The sequence below is a fragment of the Arvicanthis niloticus genome, chromosome 26 (assembly GCF_011762505.2).
Source record: "Arvicanthis niloticus isolate mArvNil1 chromosome 26, mArvNil1.pat.X, whole genome shotgun sequence".
NCBI classification, from domain to species: domain Eukaryota; kingdom Metazoa; phylum Chordata; class Mammalia; order Rodentia; family Muridae; genus Arvicanthis; species Arvicanthis niloticus.
In genome coordinates this window covers 1,891,351-1,903,947 of record NC_133434.1, presented here as the reverse complement: position 1 = coordinate 1,903,947, position 12,597 = coordinate 1,891,351, and the positions used below count along the sequence as shown (strand labels likewise).

Below are 12,597 nucleotides of genomic sequence, written 5' to 3'. Positions count from 1 at the left end.
ACTGTAAACATCACAAGGGTGTGCATGCTTTTGACTTCCATTCGGTTTGTACTGGGGAATCTCACCAAAGAAAACCATCAAGAAAAGTTAATAAGAAAAAGCTGCTAAGTCATGTTGCTGCCACATGGAGCAGTCGACTTCCAGAATCCTTCTTTATCTTGCTGGGTATCCTGCAATGAGTGGTCCTAGAAACTGAACCTCAAGAATAAATACTCACTAAACATTGCTGTGTCTAGCAAAGTTGTATTTTTAAATTGGCTGGAAAATAAGGGCATTTCAAGAGAAGCATACACTAAAGCAATTCATGACCAACAAGCCAACACTGCAGTAAATAATTAAAAAGAAATGACAAGACTGAGCAGATCCCGGGCAGCAGCAGCTCTGCCCCCAATCTCACAGAACCCAGAGGAAGCAGGCCTCCCAGGAGCTCTAACCCAGGCAGTATCTTAGGTAAGGAGACAGAAATACCTGCCCCAAACAGGGTGTAACTGGGACCCACTAGGACCCAGGAATTCACTCCTAGCCCGGGGCACTGGTTCCTTCACGTCTGCCCCCCCCCCCCCCCAAGCACTGAGCAGATCTAACCGCCAATAGTAAAACCCACCCCACACAGTTCTGATACAACCAAGATGATAGGAAGGACAGGCTCCAGTCAGAGACAGGGCAGGTAGCACTAAGGAGATCCAAATGGCGAAAGGTAAGCGCAAGAACATAAGCATCAGCAACCCAGGGTACATGGGATCATTAGAACCTAGTTTTCCCACACTAGAAAGTCCTGAATTCCCCATATCACTAGTAAAGCAAGATTCAGATTTAAAATCACTTCTAATGATGATGATAGAAGGACATAAATAACACTCTCAAAGAATTTGAGGAGAACACAGGTAAACAGGTGTTTACCTTAAAGAGGAAACACAACAATCCCTTAAAGAATTACAAGAGAACACAACCAAACAGGTAAAGGAATTACAACTTCAAAGAAAATGCAAAAAGATCCTAACACAAAACATCCAGGAAATCCAAGACACAATGAGAAGACCAAACCTAAAGGTAATAGGTATAGACGAGAGTGAAGATTCCCAACTTAAAGGGCCAGTAAATATCCTCAATAAAATTATAGATGAAAACTTCCCTAACCTAAAGAAAGAGATGCACATGAACATCATACAAGAAGCCTATAGAACGCCAAATAGACTAGACCAGAAAAGAAATACCTCCCATCGAGCAACAGTGCCAACCAACCAGAGCTCCCCAGGGTCTAAACCACCAGCCTGGGAGCACATAGGGAGGGACCCATGACTCCAGCTGTATACCTAGGGGAGGATGGCCTTGATGGGCATGGGTGGGAGAGGAGATCCTTGTTCTCATGAAGGCTGAACACCAATCGGGGAGGAATTTGAGGGTGGGGAGGTGGGAGTAGGGGGTAGGTGGGAGCACACCCTCGTGGAGGCAGGAGCAGGGGGAGGAGATGGGATGGAGGGTTCCTGGGTGGTGGTGGGGAATGGGGTAAGGGGATAAAATCTGAAATATAAGTATAATATCCAATTTAAAAAAAAAACTCAAAAAAATCAATTCGAGGGCCAGCTGGTGATTGATGCTTTTAATATGTATAACTCAAAGACCAAGTCTCAACTCTCAGATTCATAATAAAGTTCTATGCTATGCAACAGTTAACAAAAGAGAAATACCTCCCAGCACATAATAATCAAAACATCAAATGCACAAAACAAAGAAAGAATATTAAATGTAGTAAGGGAAAAAGGCCAAGTAACATATAAAGGCAGACCTATCAGAATTACACCAGACTTCTTACCAGATACTATAAAAGCTAGAAGATGCTGGACAGATGTCATACAGACTCTAAAAGAACACAAATGCCAGCCCAGGCTACTATAACCAGCAAAACTCTCAATTACCATAGATGGAGAAACCAAGATATTCCACAACAAAACCAAATTTACACAACATCTTTCCACAAACCCAGCACTACAAAGGATAATAGCGGGAAAGCTCCAATATAGGGAGGGAAATTATACCCTAAAAAGAGCAAGAAAGTAATCAACTTCCAACAAATCCAAAAGAAGATAGCCACACAAAGATAATTCCATCTCTAATAACAAAAATAACAGGAAGCAACAATCACTGTTCCTTAATATCTCTTAACATCAATGGATTCAACTCCCCAATTAAAAGACATAGACTAATGGACTGGATACATAAACAGGACCCAGCATTTTGCTGCATACAGGAAACCCACCTCAGTGACAAAGACAGACTCTACCTTAGAGTAAAGGGCTGGAAAACAATTTTTCAAGCAAATGGTCCTAAGAAACAAGCTGGAGTAGCTACTCTAAAATCTCTAGCCCGAGAACAAAAAGGGAAGGACTCATGGCTCCACCTGTATAGGTAGTTGAGGGTGAACTTGTCAGGCATCAGTGGAAGTGAAGGGCCTTGATGCCTGAAAGTTTGGATTTCCTAGTGCTGGGGAATTCGAGAGCAGGGAGGTGGGAATGGGAGGATGGTGGGAGCACACCCTCATAGTAATAGGAGGAGGGGGGATGGGGTAAAGGGTTTTGGGGAGGAATGGGAGAAGAGATAACATTGAAAGGTAAATAAATAAAATATCCAATTAAAAAAACAAATAATGGGTCTGGCAATTGTAGTTGAGCAGTTGAGACTTTTTGTCAACAATTTATTATGGAGATTTCGAATAATCCTCAAGGACAAGGTATTGTGGAAGAGGCCCATGGAATGTTGAATAGATTGGTGAGACATACTGTTGCTGAGACAAAGAATGATGCTGACCTGTGAGCTTGCTGACTGCCTTGACAAGGGTGACTGGGAAGCTGTATTGGACATATGTTCCTGACCCACCCTTGCTTGACTGTATCCCAGATGGGACAAGCTGCCTTGCCTCAAGTTTTCAGACCTTGTGGGATGGAGAATCAAAAAGAGAAACTATGTCTCTTGTATTCTTCTTAAAGGTGCCGAGCTAATAGAACTCAATCATGTACTGGTCTAGAAATCAATCCAATATGGAAAATAAGAGTCAACTTTTGGAAGACTGGATCTGGACTTTGTCAGGAACATATTTGGAAGCTAGCTGTAGCTCGATATGATGTTAGGATAGCAAGAGATAATGTTGGGACAGGATCTGGACTTTAAACAAGGGTTAGTGCATGTTTTATGGCTCTTTTAATTATCAAGCTAAAATTGGTTTTGTTTCTTCTACAGCATTTATTGTAAGTTGCATTGACTGCATAATTTCCAATAATGTTAGTGTGTTGAAACCTGGCATGTCTGTTACAGGGGTCTATCAACCAGCTTTCGTCTCACTGTCCTGAGTACTAGAAAATCTTGATTATCTGAAAAAACCTTGAAAGTGCTGGAAGAAGTGAGTTAGGCTTTTAGCAGGCTTGATTATTGCTTGTGTAACAGCTTTAATTCTATTAATTGCTAGCACCACTGCCTCTGCAATAGCATTGTCAAAAGGAGTAAAGATAACTATTTTGTTAACCACCTAGCAAAAAAACGTTACTAATGTTTTACATATGGAAAAGGATTTATATAGGTATCTGGAACAATGAATGATGCTCTATAACCCATTCAAATTATCTGAAGGAGGTTCAGGGTTCAAGAGTTAGGAGCCATCCCAAGTGTCATGACAAATATCACTGGAGTAGTGTTACTTTTGAAATTCACAATGATTGTCATTATAATTAGAAAAAAGTTTAAAGACACCTGTAGGATATTTGGCATAATCCTAACACCTCTCTGGGTGTGTTAACTTTGCATAATGAGATTAGGAATTTAAAGAATGCTGCTCTGTTGACCTTTGATGCTGCAGATAATGCTGATAAAATTATCCATGGCCTGAGCTCAGTATTTCCATTTTGGACAAACTTCAAGAATGGCATATATAGCTTGATCAGGCTAGCCCTTCTTGTCCCGGGAATACTTTTATTCCTGCCTATCATGTTAAAGCTTATCTTTAACAACATCAACATGTTGGCAGCCAAAGTACATGGCTTAAACCTGAAAATGGACCCCCAGACAAAGTTAAAAATTAACAGGCTGGCAAGCCAAGTACAGGTAAGATTCTGCATAGAGCCTTACCAAACTAAGACAGAAATGCATTGCCTTTGATAATGCATATTCATATTCCATGATGGGTAAGGAATGCATTCTTGTCAGAAAGACCTAAGACAGGCTCAGTCTTGTTAATGAAATAAAAAAGGGGGAGAGGTGAAGAGCCTTTGGGGCTGCTTGGCAAGAAGCTGACATGGCCCAAGGACAAAAAACGGGGCTGCTTGACAGGAATATGACATTGGCCAAGGACAAGGAAGTAGGCTTCAAGCAGGAATCTGACATTAGACTAGAAAAAAGAAGTAATCTCAGGCAGGAATGTAAATATTAGGCCAGAACAAAGAAGTAATTTCAGACAGGATTTTAAATTTTAGGCTAGAACAAGAAAGTAGGCTTCAGACATTAAAATGACCTTGGGCTAGGATAGGGAAGTAGGCTCAGATACTTTGGTCATCCTGATAAGCCGTTAGAAACAGTGATCGCCAGAGTGTTCACGTAAATGGATTTAATGCCTTGCTTTTTCTTCGACTATTTGTGTTTATTTTATTGCTTGTTCCTCGACTATTTGCGTCTATTGTATTGCTAGACCCTCAAGCTAGAACTGACCTTATTACATGCATGTAATCAAAATGGTATTAAAGCAAAAAGGAAGAGAGGATATAGCATAGGGGGTTCTAGGGAGGGGAAATGGGGAAAGAGAATGACATCTGTACTGTAAATAAATAAAATATTCAATAAAAAAAAAAAGAAAGAAAGAAATGACAGTCCAACCAACCAGAAAAAGTAGCCAAAAAAATTACAGGATTCAGGAAGTACCTTAACTGTAAATAGTCTTAACTCTCTATTTGAAAGACAGTGGCTACCTGATGGGATTTTCTTAAAGATTCAACTATGAGATGTCTCCAAGAAAGTCAGTGGCAACAATGCACAGACTGAGGGAAAAAATGTACAGAAGATCACCAGGCTGTTAACAGGTGAGACCAAGGAAACAGCCTCATCTGATGTTATGAAGTTGATTACAAACCCAAAGTAGCAAAAGATATTAAAAGGCCACTAGGTAATAACAAAGAGAAAAACAAGGATAACAGCTGTCAGTATATGTATACCAAATGTTGGAGCTCCCAATGTCATTAACAAATACTGATAAACAGGACAGATGTGCTCTAAGACAATATGATGGGCAGTTTCAGTGCCCCACTCATAGCAGTAAGTACGCCAACCAGATTAAACACCAACAAATACACCTCAAAGGTAAACTGCACCATACATGAAGTAGACATAAGAGAGAATATTCCATCCAAAAATTACAGAATATACCTTCCTCTCTGAGGCTCAGTTAACAGTCTCTAAAGTAGACCACATTCTAGGTCATGAGACTAGTCTTAATAAATATAAACAAGTTGAGATTTTTCTTGTATCTTATAGGATTTTAGTGAAATACAGCTAAAATCAATCATCTATCTATTTTCTATAAAACCTCAAACTATGTAAGTAATTGAAATATTGAACAACATATTCTTGAATGACCAGATGGACACTAAAGAAGTCAAGAAGAATACAAAAATATTGCTAAGTGAAAATGAACCTCTGAGATGCAGCAAAACAAACAAACAAACAAACAAACGAACAACAACAAAAAAAAACAAAAAAAAATGAAGATTTACATATATGGATCCTTAGAGTAAAAACTCACAGAGCTTAAATAAATAACATAATGATGTACTTTAAAGCCACAGAAAAATCAAGACCAATCCAAAACCAGCAGAAGAAAAGAAATAATAAGTGCCAAGGGAAAAATAATGAAATGGTGACTAAGAGAACAACAACATAAAGAAGATATGAACCAAAAAGTCGTCTCTTTGGGGGGGAGAGGGGAGAAATTGATAAAGCCTTATCCAAAATAAAAAACCAGAATACTTAAAGCAACAGAATTTGACATAAAAAGAGGTACAATAAATTCCAATGAAATTCAGTTCATTAGAAAATAATTTAAAACCACATTCTGAAATAACTGGAAAATATAAATAAAAAAAAAAACCTATGATACAACCAACCAAAATTAAGAGATTTAAAAACAACTTTAAAAGATACACAACAATCAATGATATTGAAAAGCAAAAAGAGATCCTCTCCCCTACCCCCCTAAAAATCTCAGGACTCATAAGATTCACCACTGACTTCTACCAGACTCCCTAGGAAGACTTAACCCTAGTCCTTCTCAAACTGTTCCATAAATACAAAGAGAAGGAACACTGTCTAACCCTTTTGTGAATCTGAGTGCTGTCCAAGTATTAAAAACAGAGAACTACACAACAAACAGAAAAAATCACAGACCGATTTCCAAAATGAATAGAAACAGAGATACAAGAACTCCCAGGAAAATACTTGCAAAACAAACCCAAGAGCACATTAAGACCAAACATCGTGACCATGTTCGTTTTGCTTCAGGATTCAAGGATGGTATCCTACTTGTTTCTGTGATAAAACACTATAACCAAAAGCAACCTAGGAAGGAAAGAGTTTATTTCAACTTAAAACTCCCAAGTCACAATCCATCACTGAGGAACAGTCAGGGCAGGGAGTCAAGGTGGAAACAGGCAGAGGCAATGGAGGAATGCACTTATTGGCTTGCTCTCTGTGGTTCCCTTTATATGCCCAGGACCACCTGTCCACATCAGTGTTAATCAAGGAAGTACAGCCTTGCCCACAGCCAGGGTGGTAAGCAGGCACTCTCTCAATTAAAGCCCTGCTTCCCCATGACTCTAGCTTGTGTCATGCTGACAAAAACACTAACTAGCACAGATGGTTTAACAAACAAAAAGGATCATATAAATAGACTTAAGGACAGAAATCTGGTGATAAATCTAATTAGATGCAAAAATGCTTAGGATAAAATTTGAGAAATAATGGAAATTCTTGAAAAAATTGAAGAATAAAAAGAAACATACTTCAATATAATAAAGGCTACCTGTGACAAACCTATAGCCAACATTACAGTAAGAGGGGATCTGACAGCATGGCCTCTAAATCAGGAGAAAGGTAAAGGCATCCAATCACTACACTCCTAATTCAGTGCAGTGCTTAAAGTCTTAACTAAACAGTAAGGCCTGAGAAAGTGTCAGAGAAACATAAATAGATAAGGGTCACATTTTCCTCCTTCACACACAACTTAGAAGATCCTACAGAATGGGCCCAGAAGACTCTTAGCTCTAATAAACACTTTTAACAAGGTAGAAGGTACATGATCAACACATAAAAGTCAGTAGCTTTCTATACACCAACAATGAATGTGCTGAGGAAGACATCAAGAGGAAAAAAAGAATGCACTGTAGTTTAAAAAGTAAAGTAACTACCTGAGAATGAGCCTAAGCAAGGAGGTGAATGACATCTATGATGAAGACTTTAAGGGGAAAAAAAAAAAAGAAAGAAATGGAAGCAGACACTAGAAAATAGAAAGATTTCCCATGATTATTGATTAGAATTAATATTGTGAAAATGGCTATATTACTAAGTTATCTACATACTCAATGTAATCCGAACTAAAATCCTATCAACAGTGTTCACAGAACTGGACAACAAGAATCTTCATGAAAACACAAGAATGTTGACCAGCCAAAGTGACCCTAAGCAGGAAAAGCAAGGCTAAGCCCACCCCCTGCCTCTGTGCACCCTCTCTTTACAGACAGTAGAGTAGAATGCAAGGTCTAGAAATAAGCTATGGAATGTAGGCCATTTAATTATGTTCAAAGCACGTATAGGATTAAAGAAATCCTTCTAGGGAAAGCAGACATACACATGCAGAAGAATGAAACCAGATCCATACCTCTCACACTGTGTAAAAATCAGTTCAAAATTTATCAAACTTAATATATGTTCTGAAACTTAATATAAGAACGGAAATTCTGAAATGGCTAGAGAAAAAAAAATACAAAACCACTTTAAGACATAGGCACATGAAAGGACTTTCTGAAAAAGCCTCTAATAGCTGAGGAGATAATTTCAAGATCTGACAAACTGCGGGTGCATGAAACTAAAAATTGTCTGCACAGCAAAGAGAGCAATTAGCAGAGTGAAGAGAAGGTTTACAGAGCAGGTTAAAATCTTGGTCAACTGTACATGTCTGAAGAGGTTACCATCTAGACTCTATAAAGAATTCCCCACAAATTATTCAATCAATAAATGGGCAAGTAAATTAAGCAGTTCTTCAAAAAAGAAATATAAATAGCCAATAAACATATGGATCACCTAGGAAATTCAGACATATAAATATGCCTATGAGCATATTTATGGTGTTTCTGAAGAGACTTCACAGGGAGAAACTTGCTCTGAATGTGGACAGTATTGTCTCATAGACTAGATTTCCATACTGAATAAAAAGGGAAAAGAGGAAGGAGCCAGCTGCATTCATCTCTTTAGTTCCTGATTGAGCTGGCTGGTTTTATGTCAACTTGACACAAGCTGAAGTCACCTAAGAGGAGGGAACCTCAACTAAAACAATTCCTCCATAAAATGGGCTGTAAACAAGCCTTCAGGTGATTTTACTTCGTGAAGGATGGGGGAGGGCTCAGCCAAGTGTGCCTGGTGCCATCCACAGGCTGGTGGGCCTAGATTCTGTAGGAAAGCAGGCTGAGCAAGCCATGAGGAGCAAGCCAGTAAGCAGCACCCTCCATGACTTCTGCATCAGTTCCTGCCTCCAGACTCTTGCCCTGTCTGAGTTCCTGTCCTGACTTCCTTTAATGATGGTCAACGATGTACAAGTGTGTAAGCCAAATCGCCACTTTCCTCCCTATGGTATTTCGTCACAACAGCAGTAACCCTGAGGCGTGGACCAAGGACATAATGTGACCCACTGTCTCCCATCCCCCTAGCCAGCCCTTACCTAGCATGGTGAACTGTGAGCCTCCCAACCCTAGGTCAACACAAAGTTGCTTTGTCGGGTTGTTTTGGGGTTTTTTTTTTTTTGTTTTTTTGTTTTTTTTTTTTTTGTCACTGCAGTGAGAACAGTGATTAACACACCACACTTGGACACATATCCAAAGGAAGTTACACCAGCAGACCATAAACACATACACACTCAAGTTTACTATTGTAGTATTCACAATAGCCAAAATATGGAACCAGGCAAGATTGGCCATCAACAGATGAATCATTTTTTTTAAAGTGGCACATACACACATCAGCCATAAAGAAGACTGCTCCCAGATGTGTCAAGTTGACAACTGAGATTAGACATCACACAGTCATTTACAGGAAAATGGATGAAACTGGAGTCACTGTGTAAAGCAAAATTAGCCAGGCTAAGCAAGACAGCTACCACATCTCTCCTCGTAAGACAAACCCAGACTTAGATATGTACACTGTAACATGGAGTTGGAAAGCGACTACAAGCTGGGGAGGAAAGTGTCTAAAGATAGGGAGAAGTGAGAGAGGGCAATGGGGACGGAGAAGGTCAAATTCACACATGCATTTTGTCATGTGAGATCTAAAGGACAAAACTCTATCTGCTCTCCCTCAGGTGCAGAATCTAGACAACATGAAAGCAGACATTTATTTGAAGGGGAGACCACTGAGGGGGAGAGCAGAACAGGTAAGGGTAGTTGTGAGTGAATACAAACAAACTACAATGGTGTGTATCTATGTGTCATTATGAAATCCATTATTTTTACATTAATCAAACATTAATTTTAAAACACCTATATGCCAGAAAGATGAAAACATGTCTAAAACTTACATGTGATTGTTTATGGCAGCCAGAAATAAAAACAACACACAAACAAGCAAATGTTAAGTTATAGCTACATTACAGCATGAAAAGCTTTGAAAACGTTATGCAGAGTGAAAGGAAGCCAGTTACAAAATATAAAACATCTAAAATAGAAAAACCATACTGAGAGGGTAGAGCAGAAGAGTTTCCATGCCTGCTGACTGACAGGATTTCTTTTGGGGTAAAAAGACAACCCATACTGGCTTTACAACTATGAGGGCACTAAAGACCTTGAAATACATACTTTATTTAATAAATATGAAAAGGTTTATTTGTATGTGTGCTGTATCTAAACAAGTGCAGAGGTCAGAGGGCAACTCTGTGGGGTCAGTTCTGCTCCTTCTGCTTTTATGTGAGCTCTGGGGATGGAATTCAGTCAGGTACCTGGGCCTGAGTGACAAGCATTTTAACTTGTGAAGCGTCTCATCTGCTGGCCCTGAATTATGAGTTTTAAAAGAGTGAACTTCACGGTACATACATTATATTTAAAATGCCTTTTACATGATTAATGCCATATTGTAAAAGAAACATAATCACCAAAGTTACTAATAAATATTTATCAATCTAATACCATAAAGAGGACAAAATTGCTTGAAAATGAGAGAGAATCCTCGCTCAAGCAGAACTGCAGACAAGACTGTTCTGAATAATTTTCTTTACTGAGAAATAAATTTAGTCTCCCTAAAATAAATAGATGGGCATGAGAGGAACTGGGACAATGACCCCTAACCCATGAGAAGATACACTGTTCTCACATGCTCGGCACTCGCTGCCTGATGGGTGCTGAGGGCAGACGAGGGAGAGCACTCAACAGAAAACAGGAAGCTTTTCTTTTCCTGCTTCAAAAGTATGAGTCCTAAACTTTCAGGGTGCTTCAGGAAAAACAATTCAAACGAATTTGGGAGCCCAGAAATTTCTTCTTTTTCATTAGGATAAAGAGAAAGAAACAAAGGAAGGGAAAATAACCAGGAAAAGTGAATTTCACAACTTGTCCCTTCCAAAACTCAATCTATTTCTTTTTTCTTTTTAAACATTTATGTCAAGCCATGTAGCTTACAGCTCAGTAGGCAGAGGCAGGATGATTGAAGGTTTGAGTCAAGCTGCCCTATACAGTTAGACCATTTCTTTAAAAACTAAGATAAAAATGCATAAGAAACCAGGCATCCTCCATGGGGAATTCAGTAGACTCCCGCCCAGGTTAACATCTCACATCTATTTAAAAATCCCCATTTCTTCATTCCTTAAATCACTTACAGCATTGCTTTACTTCTTGTGACCTGTGGTGCAGATTTACATACTATAAATAAACTACATGACTAGAAATACTGTTCAAAACCGTTTTACAACCATTCTTGCAGATGAAATACATGCTCTTTGCATCTTTTAATTTTTAACTAACCACACCACGCCACAGGTTGGTTAGCCTGTCAGTCTGCCTCTTTCTCTCACGTCTCCGTGTGTGTGTGTGTGTGTGTGTGTGTGTGTGTGTGTGTGTGTGTGTGTGCGCTTGAAAAGCAGCCTCATACAGCTCTGGACTCAATCTCACACCATAACTGAGTCTGGTCTTGAACTCCTGATTCTCCTGCCTCTACCTCCCATATACTAGGATTGCAGACCGAGGCCAGCACGGTGGCTTCCCATGTCACTTCTCTGTTTTTCACCTTACCCATCACTACCTAGCCTTCCTACTAGGTAGCTGTAAAGCAAATAATAACAAAGCTTAACCCAACCCACAGTCCATTAGAATTACCCAAAAATGAAATGCACCTAAACCTTTATAACATGCTCTACAAAAAAGGAAAGCACTTAAAAATCAAAACCACATAAAACATTGTTACATCAATGAATGCAAAGAACAGCAAAGCAAGCAGAACACTTTCTCAAAATATACTGCATGTATCTGCAACCAGCCGGCCACAGTGACACAGAGGGGAAAGAGTGCACTCACCTGGTTTTGGCACTGAGTTGGTCACTGACTGAGGAACTTTCTGGTTAATTAACTCGACACAATGACCAGGGAAGAGTCCCACCTAAAGAAAAGCAACAAAGAGAGGATTCCAAACCAGCAAATAGACCAGTGTATGAACACTGCCAATTCAATTCCAGTAATGTACTGCACAGCCCCTCCCAAATGATTCTAATATTCCAAGGCTCTGGATGCCAGATGACAGTTACACAAACAGATAATAAAACAATCTGTTGCTATGAGTATGCTATGTGCAGTTTTTGGTCCAAGTATCCAAATCTGCTTCATTAGTCTCGGTTTTAGATGCCCTATAATTCTTTTATATCAACCCAAATATCTAATATGACTACAAGCTAAGCATCAAGTAAGAAAAATTATTACTACCTAATGACTTACTTTGCTGAGATCTTAATCTAGTGGCACTGATATCACTACAATCAATGTTTATGTTAACATTTTAAAAGATTGACACCAAGCCATGATTCAAATTGTTTTATGAGTCTCTTCTTCACCTTCCTACGGCTTTCATTTAAAAATAACATAATAGATATAAGTTTCTGAAATATTGACATTTAAAAGTACAGTACTCACTACTGCTAAGGAGTCAGCACAGCAGGTAAGAAGAAGAAAAAAGAATGTCGTCCCACCCAGTGCCACGGACTGGCTTTGCAGAGCATGCCATACTGCCTTTACAGCAGCACTGCCTGCACAGCCCCGAGTGAAACCCCAACAAGGTGTATCTGGAAAATACTGAGTTCCAGGCACTCGAAGTATGGTGTGG

At 39.3% G+C, this 12,597-nt stretch overlaps 1 protein-coding gene across 2 annotated transcripts in view; it reads right to left on the bottom strand.

Annotated features, from left to right (window-relative positions):
* Nucleotides 1–12,597, bottom strand: part of Arhgap32 (Rho GTPase activating protein 32) — a 230,203-nt gene that overhangs the window by 49,729 nt on the left and 167,877 nt on the right. For both annotated transcript variants that reach the window (XM_076924591.1, XM_076924592.1), the window contains one exon: nucleotides 11,799–11,880. In XM_076924591.1, coding sequence (XP_076780706.1) covers nucleotides 11,799–11,880 — 82 coding nt within the window. The remainder of the gene's footprint in view (nucleotides 1–11,798; nucleotides 11,881–12,597) is intronic.